At 36.1% G+C, this 13447-nt stretch overlaps 1 protein-coding gene across 3 annotated transcripts in view; it reads right to left on the reverse strand.

The window, feature by feature from the left end:
- The window catches only part of COL12A1 (collagen type XII alpha 1 chain), a 142262-nt gene that overhangs the window by 126359 nt on the left and 2456 nt on the right, over nucleotides 1-13447 (reverse strand). For 2 of the 3 annotated variants that reach the window (XM_027852867.1, XM_027852865.1), the window contains exons 2-4: nucleotides 12550-12657; nucleotides 2817-2933; nucleotides 160-303 (exon numbers count right to left, since the gene is read on the reverse strand). In XM_027852867.1, the coding sequence (XP_027708668.1) occupies nucleotides 160-303; nucleotides 2817-2933; nucleotides 12550-12622 (334 nt within the window). In that variant the 5' untranslated portion in view covers nucleotides 12623-12657. The remainder of the gene's footprint in view (nucleotides 1-159; nucleotides 304-2816; nucleotides 2934-12549; nucleotides 12658-13447) is intronic. The other variant, XM_027852866.1, reaches the window with a different exon arrangement.

Below are 13447 nucleotides of genomic sequence, written 5' to 3' on the forward strand. Positions count from 1 at the left end.
AAGTCTCCTTCATTAAAAGACAACATAAAATAGGTAATGCTGATTTTCACTAATTCTTTTATCATTGTAATTATAAAAGGAAAAAGAAAAAACCTGGATAGTTCTATCAGGAAAAAAAGAGGAAAATGCAGGGGAAGAACTATTATTGCAAGTACTTACTTGTCAATTGACCTATAACTGGTACACTTTCTTCAACTTCATCATAAGAAGTTATTGTCACAACATATTCTATCTCAGGTATAAGGTCTGACAATAAAGTTTCGGTAGTACTAGCAGAAAGGGTAAATTCTTTAGTAGGCCCATCTGAAAAAAAGAAAACAGGTTAGAAGTAAAAACCCTAAATTCTGACATACATACTCTAAACTTAAACTACATCCAGAGTATTAACCGAAAAATAAAATTTCTTGTTAAATTCAAACAAAATCTGAAATTTGTCATTTTCAGGCATCCAAATATGGCTTCTGTTTGCCCTTCAAAAGTAAAACGTCTAATTACATAAAGACATTCTTATAGTTAATTAGTTAGCTATACTCATCTTCAATATTCAGAAACTTATGTTTTAATGTATTATAAAACATTAAAGGCCTAATTTGAAAAATATTGCTCTTCTTTGGGGAGGTGGGGAGAGAAGAGGAAAGAGAGCTAGTGATGAGAGGCAGTATGGCATTGTAGATAGGGAATCGGAATCAGGGAGAACTGAGTTCAAATCCTTCCTTAGACACTTATTATGTCACATCATCTCTCTGTGTCTCATCTATCAAATGAGGGTTGGATGAGACAACCTAATATCCCTTCCAGCTCTAAATTTATGGTCCTAAGATTTCACTGGGATAAGGGGCTTGCCATGAAGAAACTCCTTCTACCAATACAGATTTGGCGATATCTATACAATTTATATTCTTAGAGAGTTGCCTGAAGCATTAAGGGGCTACACAAATGACTTATCCAGGGTTACATAACCAGTATGTGTCAGAAGTGGGACTTGAACCCAGACTTTCCAGACTCTGAGGCCAGATATCCACAATCCTTCTTTCGGTGGTTTTTAAAAAAAATTAATGATTACAAAATAATTTTTACATTAGATATCAAATCAAGTAGAAAGAACTTATTTCAAAACTGAGAAATGTAACAAAGGAAAATAAGGAATATGGAATCCGTGGGCCATATTCAAGCTTCAAAAGGTAAAATGCTTCTGTAAAAAGCAATTAGCTCTCCTCGTCCCTAAGTGCAAATATAGAATCTGCCCCTTATGTGTACTTGTGAGGTCCTTATAATTCATTTGGTGAACCTCACTATAATAACAAAGTATCAAAAGCTCCATTTTCAAAGTATTTTATTGCACCATATCAATTACTTTATTTCATGTTTTCTCTAGGGAACAGAGAAAACTGAGATGTGGGACTGCTATGCAAAGAGTCTACCTTCTAGAATCAGAATTTGGTAGCATACAGCATCAAATGTTTCCAAAAATCCTTGGAAATCAAAAGGTTCCCCCTTCTGATGGTAGCTTTGCTTTGGTATGAATGAATTGGGTAACTGCAACTGCATTTTTGTGATTGGGCTATTGGCAGGGAAGGAGGAATACGGGACGAGGGACTGAGATGGGATAGAAGGAAAAGGATAGATGAAAAGACACTTCACTTCCTCTCAAGTTCATAGATTTGATAAGAAGAAATACTTTCTAAATTCCCTCACAAAATGTTATTTTAACCCCTTTGTATTTTTAAGACACAAAAATAACAGCTTGTATGATAAATTCTTTTTGACCCCACCCTTTACCACACTTGGCCAAGCCATCAACATCTTTACCAACCAGCCAATGTCAATGGAAGCAGATACCTTCCCAATTGCATCTTGGACATAAAAGTTGAGCAACTAAGGATAACTCTCTGTACTTGAGTAATATAATTAATCCTTAAAACAATTCTAAAAAATAACCAAGAAAGATGGCTTTTTTTTTTGAAAAAAAAATCACAGTATAAAGTCTATAAAAATCATCATGATAGTTTCATTGCCTCCAGTCAGGGCTATACCCAAATCAACTCAGAGAGACATATTGCTCCTCAATTTTTGTACACTAATAGCCACTGTCATCATTATATAATAATATTTCCTAGGTTCTGGAGACACAGGATATTATAATTCAAATTTCTTTCTTTTTTTTCTTAGCAAAACTTTGTTTTGCAAAACATTTTATATGTGTTTTCTCAATCTTCACAACAACCCTGTAAGGTAGGTGCTATTATTAACTCTATTTTACAGATGAAGAAACTGAGGCAAGTTAAGGCATTTGCCCAGAGAACCACAGCTAAGTGTCTGAAGCAGAATTCAAACCCAACTCTCTGATTCCAAGTCCAGCATTCTATCCACTGTACCCCCTAGCTGCCTCTACAATTCAAGTTTCATTGCTTCAGTCTTTAAACTGTTGAAGGATTGGATAATAAATGAAGAAATACAAAAAGTTTGAATATTTTAAAAAGCTATTAAAGACCATGAGTACTACTCCAATATGACAATCAGCATGCACACACGTCAGTTTTCAATAGGGCAAGCTTAACATAAACTGGGTTTAAAAAAAAATTATAGGATCATTGAGTGTTGGAACTCCAAATGCTGAATGAGAAATCAAGAGACCTGGTAGTAACTAGTTCTAGCTCTACCCTTCATTACTTATGTAACTTTATCCAATTTACTTAGCTTTTCTGAGCCTTAGTTTCTAAATCTGAAAAAAAAAATGGTGGTTGGATTAGATGATCTCTAAAGTCTTTTCTTGCCCCGAGATTTCATAATCTACTATTATTATCTATGTAACTTACCAGTTGTAGGATCCACTGTTACTCTGTAACCCACTATCGGATCAACTGGTCTTGCCCATGACATATGAACTGTATTTTCATCTATAATTTTAAAATTCAAGTCTGAAGGTGGTTCAACTGGAAAAGAAATTGGGTATTAGTTACTTTTGCATGCCAGAAAATTGGAATTTTTATGAAAATTGTGTTGAGCAAAGCTTACTAAGATTGTCTTTGCATAAATTTGTTTCCAACAAATATGAACATATCTTGTTGGAAAAGAATAAAATAAAAGCTGACAAAATATGACAAAACATCAGAGAGTATACGTATCACAAAAGACAGCACAGAACATATGTTTCTTGAGTTGCTAAGTCATTCAAGAATGACCAGCAAGTTCAAGCATGATGGAAAACATAATTGGATACAGGTACAATGAAATCACAGATAATAACCACATATGCAAACATTTCACGTAACAATTAAGGGACTTTTGATACATGCTGGGTGCAATTGGAACAAGCATGCCAAATCACAACCTGCTTACAATACTAGAAGATAATTTTGAATGCTAATACAATACTCTCTTCCAAAGGACATAAAGTAATTGATTATCTTTTAAAATTGCTTCTCTGCATTATTATGTTCTTAGTGTTTGTGTTTCAAGAAATCTGAAACCATGGCAGAGATGACAGAATTAATTTTGTTACTACAGAAGAATCTTGGGAATTACCAAATATATGTTTAGCAATGCTACATTTCATATGGAAAGATGTATTTGAAATGTATAAGAATGGTAGTTTATTTGCATAGTTTGTTATTCCAAAATAAAGGATTTCCAATTTTAGCAAAATTTAAAATCATGCCAACATTATGATACAAACATTCATAACACAAATATTCTACCAGTTTACACCAGCTTTCAGTAGGATTTCCATGGTGTAAACTAACCCTATTATTTCCACTTTGCAGCAGGTGTACCCCATACTAGATGTGGCATTTTAACTTAAAATGCCAGTATGGACCTTTACAAAACATTGGTTAATCATGAAAAGACAACATCAATGTATATTTATGGACATTTATTTACAGAATTTAAAGAAAAAGTAAAGAAGCCATCAGTGATCTGAACAAATGATTGCAAATTAAAAAAAAACTTGTAGGAGTTGACAGGAATAACCAAAAAGTACAGAAAGAAAAAGTTTACATATATCATTTTGCAGCATCATGCATGTGTAAATGAAATGTTGACTTGTTTTTAGTGTCCTACAATGAACAAAAAGCCTCCATGTACAATGGTCATTACACAAAGACGTTCCAGAAATATTTTATAATGATATTCCCTCTAAAATGTTCATGCCTCATCATGCAGTATATTTACTGACTCACTGTCAGTGCATGGTAAGTATATTAAATATGACTCTTTGAACATGTCCTCAAAGTCAAGTGGATTTCAGCCATCCTCTCCTTCAATGCTCCAGTCTGACTGAAAGCCTCACATCCCTTGTAAGTGAGTTTTTGTTTATCTTTTCCATGAAAGATGATCATTTTTTAGATGTAAATAGAGGTCAATTGAAATAGAGTAGTAGCTTTTAAGACATGAGTCATATAATTTAACTGTTGTTAGGTTTTATGCAATATTAATAACACGGTTTAATGAAAATAGAACGAATTAAGCAGACACTTGCTTTAATGAACTCTCACTTCCAACTCCAGGATAATATGATTTTTTTATATTTATTTTGATATACTAGTGCTGGAATGAATGTTATTTTTCCTACTATCCATACACAGGCAGTGAGATTAGACTATTAATCTACATGCAAAGTTTAATAATTCAACATTCTAATTACTGTAATGAAATTGCTAAAACAAAATAGCTGGTCATCATTTAGTTCTATGAGCATGCAACAGATGTTAATAGTACAATATACGTACATTAAGAATATCATTATAAAATATTGTTCCAATAGCAATGGCTCAGGACAAATTTAATGCAAAGGCAGACACAACTGGCCTGAGCATGCTTTGAAAAAAAAATCAGTACATGGAAAAACAGTACCACCAACCTTGGAAGAAAATTGACCTGATGCAGCAGAGACATTAGGGTAAAAGTGCTGAAGGGCAGCAGCCCAACTTGATATCCAAATGACCGGATTCCAGATCAACTTGAAAAAAAAATGGCTGTAGGAAAAAGTCTTTAACATTGCAAAGGCTTTTAACGTGTTCATAAAACTCATAAAAACTCAAACGTGGTAGTCCGCAATGAAAAGTCTGAGACAAGAAGGATGGATGAACATGGTGAATCCACTTTTATGCCAAGAATTCTTTTATTCATTCTTAATCATCTAGACCTGACATTGATTATATTTTGTCATCATCTCATGTTTCAGGTTTAAAAAATTGCTGGTGTTGGCATGTGAGAATGACAAGTCAACTTAAGGAAGAGTAGAAGTTTAACATTATGAAACTCTCTTGAGATACACACATAAGAAAATAACATTTCATTTTCTCTAAAAGAATAATACAGATAGGAACTAGACCTACTAGATATAGGGAACTCTGCCAGTGCAGGTTGGCACTTTCTCTGCAATTTATGAGTTTAGAATGTTGCCTCGAACACAATGACTTACTCAAAGATACACAGTCAACCTGTGGCACAGGCAGTATTTGAACCTAAGTCTTTTGGGCTCCAAGTTCCACTCTCTACTATACCACACTGACTCTCACAAGAAGGTAAAAAAAATTGTCAATGCTAGAACAATCCCTAAACTACTTTACATAAAAGATTCATAGTCATGACCTGAAAAAGGAAGAGTACAGGAAATTGACAGTAATTGAATATTCACTTACTGCTTTGAATGATCAGACCTAATGAAGGTAAATTTTTATATATCATTTTTTAAAGTACTAGGTATTTCACTTACTGATTGATTATTATAGTACAAAACACAATCTGACATAAAATTAAAGGGTGGGCTAACTCTATGAAATAATTATTTATAGTACCTGAAATTACTTTTTGATGAATTCACAGAACTCTGTACTCTATTATTACCCACAAATTAAGTAGCCCAATGACCTAAAAACAATTGCAATTGTCTGTGACTTAGGGAGTTGCCTGAGGCACATAGTGGTTAAATGACTTGCTCAGGATTACACAACCAGTAAATTGTGTCAGAGGCAGGATTCAAAGTCATGCCTTCCCGACTCCCAGCCGAACATCCTACCAACTAAGACACACTGCTTTTGCTCAAAAATACTTTGTTCAAATAATAACTTTAGAAATCAATATTTTTCATAGTTTTAAATATGATCATTTTAAAATATCAAAACATAAACCTTTTCATTGTATTTAAACAGATACCTACACCAAAGGATTCATAAATTAAGTTAATTTCTGTCTGTTCCATAGTTAGTGAAAACATGGTATACAAATATTTCCAATTCAGTCATGAAGTGTTGCTTTAGGAAATTCAACTATGAGTTTGTATTTGAATTTGCATTTCTCATGTAACTAACTCAATCTTAATAGAAATCAGACTGAAGGCCATTAATACTTGACCACTACTGCATCTGATGGAATATTTAACCAAGAGAAAAAGGAAAAGTGTAGATATTTCTTCTATGTTGGCCACTATAAATATCAAAGGGATACAAAATCTATAGAAAAAGGAGATGTTCAAGGCACCATTTGTGAACAAGATGCATCAAAAGAGGAAAAGAAGAATTCCTAATTAGTGCTAGAAACATCATGGTTATATTAATAAACTAGAAAGTGGGTGGAGGGCTGGGAAAAGCTGAAACACTGCTGTAATATTAGTATTGTATGAGAAATTCTTTTTTTTTCATTCATTTCTTTGGAAACTTGTTTTCATTTCCATGGCAACAAAGCTGAAAGGGGCATTATCTTAACAATGAAACTCTTTCCAATTCATTATTACACACAAAGGGAAAAAATTTTATTTGCATTTCAACATGTTCCTGAAAATGCAGAACATGTACAGGTATTTTTTATTATTATCTTGTAGAGTTATATTTGATAAACACTAATTTAATATGAATCTTATTTTCCATTCAAAGGTCAATGAAATATTGAACTAAGAAATACATTTAGGCCAGGCATATAAGGCAGCAAGATAATTGGTCAAAATTGAAAAATTATGCCAACAAAACAGTTATTTTGTCTAGATGATACCGATCAAAATAACTTTTTTCACTTCATTGTTAAATTGACCTTCTGTCAAATTCAATCTAGGACAGTGCATTATGAGGCAAAAAGAACAATGAATTATTGGACAAGAGGCCTATGATCTAATCCTGGTTCTTCTAAACACTAGCTTGTATGACCTTGGGCCAATATCTTAACCTTTCTGAGTCTTCATTTTCTGACATGTAAAATGAAGATATCTCTGAGGTTCCTTCCAGCTCTAAATTTTGATATTTGAGATGGTAGCCAAAGGATTAAAGAAAATGTATATTAGCTTTGGTCTTCCTAAATAACTGATCATTAAACATGGAAATTAAGAACCTAATTTCATCAAGATATTTATTTGATGAATTAATCAATAAGCATTTATTAGGGTACAACTTTGTGCCAGGCCTTATATTAGGTACTGGGACTACAAAGACAAAAATGAACTGTCTCTGCATTCAAGCAGTTTATGCTATATGTAGAAAGAGGGTAGGGGAAAGAGCGGAAATAAGATTATTATAACATAGGTATAGAAGTATTACAAAATGTATGCAAATTAAATTCAAGGTAATGGTGGAGGGAATGAGGAAGTACTTGCAGCTAAAGGACATCAGGATAGGAACATGAAATAAGTGGTGGCTTTGAGCTGAGCATTGAAGGAAAGGAGAGATTTCATGAAGCAAAGGTAAGGTGAGAGAATTCCAGGCTCGGATGAGAGTCTGCAACATGAGATGAAATGCCATATGTGACGAACAGTAAGAAAGTCAGTTTGGTTCAATTGTAGATTACACAAAGGGAAATAATCTATAATAAGGCCAGAAAGGTAGTTTGGGGCCAGGTTGCAAATACCTTTAAATGCCAAACAGCAGAGTATGCATTTGATCTAAGTGGGTAATAGGGATTCACTTAAGTTTGTTAAGCAGGATAATGAGCCAGTCAGCCCTATACTATAAGATAGAAATGCCTTCTACTTTGCTCAGTAGTATATTAGAAGATATCGGCAAGAGTCATACAGGATAGGCAGTGACAGGTTGAGTTCTGCTTTACTGGATAGAATATCTATATTGACAAGAGCAAAGTCAATGAATTATTAAAGAAGAATATTATAAACCAGGTAATTATTAAAATAACATTTTTTATTTACAGCAATCTTAGTTCATCTCAACTTTTAGATCAATTTAGTTCTCCTGGAGGCATCAATTAACAAGGGAATAATATTCTTAGAAAAAAATGACTAATGACCTTTAAAATTCCTATCTCAATAGCAAAACACACTATAAGCAGCAAAAGTCGCTCCATGTGGTTCAAAGGACGCATTGTCATAAGGGTAATATGGTAATGTCTATAAAGCAGCTGAGATACATGTGATCCATTAAAATGAAAAGTAGTAAATCACATTTCTATGAAACACTACAAGTCTAAAATGTATCCTAGAAGAATGTGGGAGGAAAGGAGAAACTACTATAGAAATGGGAAAATCAAGTAAACAGGAAGAAATAAATTGTGGACAACAACCTAATGATAAGAATCAGTAATGATGATGGAAAGAAAGCATACTCATGAGTAAACACAGATGGAACATACATAGATAGAGAATGGATAGAAGTAACTACAACTGATGTGGTAATAGGATGAGACTCACTATAGATATTTTAGTTCCAAGATTATGGTAGCATAGTAGAAGGTAGGAGTAAATTTAAGTCTAAAATTTAAGTAAGTCAATCAATCGTAAAGGTTTATTCTGTTTCAGTTCCTCTGCTAAGATCTAATGATACAAAGAAAAAAGCAAAAAACAGTATCTCCTATAAAAAAACAGTACCTAGCCTACATTGAGCTTATACTCTAATGAAAAGTGCCCAACTAACACATCAGGAAGGACACCAATCCCTTCCACTGCCTAAAAAATGTTCCTGGCTAAGCATCTTGGAGCATCCTATTACTTCTGAGCTATCACAGTACATGTGACACATACATAGTACACATAATCATACTGCAACTATGATGGTTGCTGTTTTTCAGTCATTTCTGATCTTTGTGGCCTCAACTGAGGTTTTCTTAGCAGAGATACTGAAGTGGTTTGCCATTTCCTTTTCCACCTCATTTTACAGATGAAGAAACTGAGACAAACAGGGTTAAATGACTTGCCCAAGGTCACATAACTATAAGTGTCTGAGGCCAGATTTGAACTAAGGAAGATGAGTCTTCATAGCTCCAAGCCCAGCACTCTATCCACTTTGCCACCTACAAGTATGATAGGAAGCCCCCAAAATGAAAAATGACAATGCCAACAATAAATTAACCCTGCCAAAACACAAAACATAGAAAAAATGCAATTGAGAGACAGTTACTAGGATGAAACACCCTCTCCCCCAATGAAGAAAAAGTTATGGCGAACTCACTATTTCACTATTACATAATATTATATATTATAAAGAGAATTTGAATAAAATGAGTGGCAAAGAAAGTATTTCTTTTCAACTGCTCTTTACAGATGACCATCATCTAATTCAGTTCTGATTATGCTGTTTACATCATTCCCAATCTATTTTCCTAAGAATTCTCAAAAAATTTTCAGATACTCAAATAACACTTGTGGAAATTCATTAGTTATTTCAATGAATTATGTAAGGCTTTTAAGAAGAATTTCAAAAAAATAATAGAGTTAAATCCTTGACTATCTGCTACAAATATCTATAGTAATTTTCCTTATTCTCTCACTCTATTTGCTCATACTTGCTTTTATCTATTCCTTACCATTCTCTCTGTTGTCAAGACAACTTCAACCAAAGACTAATTCAAAAAGGCCACTGTGCAAAATAGTCACTATCCATAGCTCATCTGAATTCATTGAAATGTTCACAAAGTAGTATCTAATGGATTTCCATCACTTTTCTGAAAACTTTTTAAAAGTTAAAAAAATTAACTCATATAAAAGGTTCTGGAGAATGCATAACTAACTCCATAACTGTCTCTTTTATATACAAGTCGTTGAAATGGAAAATTTAAAAGACCCTAACTGATGATTTTCTGAGTTGCATAACTGTCATGGAGTTGTAAAGTGCTGTAAAGATCTTTAATTTGTCATAAACTCTAGCCTAAGAAAGTTTCAACTGACCCTCCAATATTGCTCCAACATCTAACATATTCAAGTAGAGGCCATTTTGACTATGTAAAAATCTTCACTTAAAGATGAAAACATAGATTTTTCTTAGAAGTATATAACAACTTATGTAGTCCAACTCTTATTTTACAGATGAAGAAACTGAGGCCCAGATCATGACTTCTTGCCCAAAGACCCACAGGTAAAAAATGGAAGAGTGGTCATTTGGTCTTAGATCAGGTGACTGATCTAAGTTCATTATGCTCTTCCCTGCATTTTCAGGATGCTTTGGGAGTTAGGGAACCATAAATTACTCAAATATCATCTGACTCTGGACTATGCAGAAATCTGTTAAAGCAGTACTTAGCTAATTTGCAAAGGTGTTACAAGCACTTGCATTTGGCTACTATAAAACAATGTTATACGCTGTTAGTTGGCCTCCCTTCTGTTTGTTCAGCTTGAGAATGTAATACATGTATCAAAAACAATAAACTTTCATTTAGTACCTTCTAAGACAACTTTTTTTAATCCCTCTTTCCTGTTACACTTTCAAGAAACGAGATCAGAAATAGGTTTTCTCCCTCACTCATCTAATGACTCCCCAGAGACACAACTATGTCAAATAAATATATATTCCTTATGTTGCATCCACCATTTTCCTTGCATCACCTAGGTGGCCTACACATAAAACTAGACATAGACTCATAGAGCTGAAAGAGACTTCAGAGATCACCAACTCCCCTCATTTTACAGATCTAGTGAAATTTCAGTTTCACAATGAAGGGACCACAAGGGTTTGGGGAAGATAGGGCTAGGTTGGACAAACAACCAAAGGGAGGTTTCGTTTGTCTCTGAGTTAGGTGGTTATTATGTAGCTTTGTTTTCTTGTGTAGGCATTCATTTTGCAGGTCAAGTCAAAATGAAAATCAAATAAGATCCAGATGATCCCTTGAGCTCCTTTTTCAGTCTAAAATTCTAATATTCTAGTTCTTCTGGTAAATTCATTAAAGGAAGAAGAGGTTTTCACATAACATGACAGCTTGAGGAGTTCTTTCTGGTGGCAGAAGTTACCCACTTCTGTCCTATCTTGTGAAATCCAATCAAAAACTAGAATTTTTTCTTCAAGGCTGACCATCACAAGTCCCCTTCACTCTTCCAGGAGTTTGGGGAGAATGGGAAACCTTGAAGAGTAAATTCCATAATCAAGACTTGTGTTTTGAAGATACTAATGATTTCTCTCCCTCTTCTCATACACTTCTCTTCCCCCCTACCCCACCCCACTCCCAGCAAAGTTAGCTTTCAGGTACAGATTTAGACACTGGGTGTACAGGAAATTGAAGTAGAGGGTGGGGAGGGAACCTTGGCTCTCCTGGAAGGCAGGAACAGAAAAGGTTGCTTTTTAGAGAGCCAGTGCCTGGTGTTTCAATCAAATCAATAGGACTGCTGTCCTCTCCTTTCTGTTCAAGTCAAAAGTGCTTGAGTTTCACACTGAGATATGAAGGAGAGAAACGGTACACTAGACTCCCTCATCTCTCCTTGGTTCTGGACCAACACTTGAGCCATCGACTCCGGCTGAAACTGCAGCTGGAAGCGGAAACTGACGCATATTACATGGTGCCCGGTGATGGGCGGCGCATGGCCTTGGCTAGACAGAGGCTGGGTTATCCCGGAGCGCCCAAGGCTCCTCCCCGAGGCTGAGATCCACGTGCTTCAGAGCCGGGGAAGCCCCCGGGCAGCTAGAGAGCTCTCCTGCGGGGCTGGCTTTAGAAGACAGCAGCGAGAGCCCCGAGCTTGGCACTCCCATTACCCCACCCCCAACCTCCCTTGTGGCCTTTGCATCCGTGACTCACTCTCCAGGCTTGGCCAGCCGAGGCACTCAACTCTTAGCAAAACACACAGACGCACGGAGCCAGGCTCTGTTGGAGAACTTTATTGTGTAATGTGACTGAGTTCTCAGCGCTCAGCCAGGTAATTAACAGCAGCTCGAGAGCAGGTGCCAGCGCTCTGGGGCGCCTGATTATTAATCGGAGGCTTCGTGTTTGCACAGGCGCCTTCTCCTTGAGAGCTAGTTGCAGTCAGGCTGAGCAGCCAGGAGAAGGATAGTAGCTTCGGCTGGGCTCCAGCGCAATGGGTCCATTCCTTCGGAGGAGGCTGCAGTGGAAAGGTGGTGTGGACAGCACACCAGAGAGACACGAGCGAGCAAGAAACCCACAAAGGAGGATGCAGAGTTAAACGAGCAAGATAAAAGAGCTGGCTGATCCTGGGCAGCAGGGAAATAGACAAACCTTAAGAAAAGAGAGGTGTTTCTCTTAAGGACAGAAGTCACAACAGAAAGAGCAAACACACCGAAAACAAAGAGCAAGCAAATAAAACAAGAACTGGATCGATTCTTTTTTGTTCCCTTTCTCAAATTCTGAATCATCACTTCAAGAGAAAAGGAGACGAACAAAGGGGGTCATTACCTTCTGCCTCTATCGAAGATAAGAAGAAGGCTGCACATATAGCAGCGAATGCTGAATGTAGCCGGATCTTCATGGTGGCCTTCTCCAATCACAATCACATGAATGGATCTGCATTGAAGAAAGTGAAATGAGAAGTGTCAGTACCCGGGAGCTCCCCAGACTCCTAGGTATGCTCCAGCGCTGAGCACCTCTACCCAACACCCTTTCCTCACCTCTCTCCCACCCTGGTCCCGAGGGGCCAGGTTAAAACTGTCAGACTTGGAAGTCAATTTAACACAAAAACAGATCTATCTGCTTGCATGAATCTAGCACTGTGGTTTAGCCCAGCAAATAAAGAATGCACTCATTGTGACCTAGCTAGTGGAAATCGAGTTCATCAGGCAAGGGGTTAATCTTGTACTGAGGGATAATTCAAGTTAAAGCCCGTCCCGTTTTCCTGAAGATTCATCCTACTTATTAGCCCCGGGTTAAAGACCTAGGAAGACTGTGCATGACTTCATCCTGCAGCGTGATGGCTAATTCAGAGGTCATTTTATCCCTCCATCAACTAAATGTATCTTCCAGCTGGGGATTCTATTCAGCTTCTATTTCCTAGTTTCTGAACTCCTTATTTAATTGTATTTTAGTGGTCTCAGGATAGTTTGGAATATGTAATTTTTAAAAAACCCATCTACTCCCCCCCTTTTTTGTTATGCTTGCAAATATGTGGCTCTTTGAGGCCTGAAATAGATTATACAGAAGTATGTAAGGCAAAGCTTGAAACTTGACACATCCCTCCAGCAGTGTTGTTTTCACATTTGATCATTCGTTTATACAAGCTGAGAGGAAAATAGCTCTAAAAAGAAGACAACACCAAGCAATTGGAAAGCAGAGATCTTCTTGCCTATTTTCCAGAGAT

Source organism: Vombatus ursinus, unplaced genomic scaffold (assembly GCF_900497805.2).
Source record: "Vombatus ursinus unplaced genomic scaffold, bare-nosed wombat genome assembly UNPS02009835.1, whole genome shotgun sequence".
NCBI classification, from domain to species: domain Eukaryota; kingdom Metazoa; phylum Chordata; class Mammalia; order Diprotodontia; family Vombatidae; genus Vombatus; species Vombatus ursinus.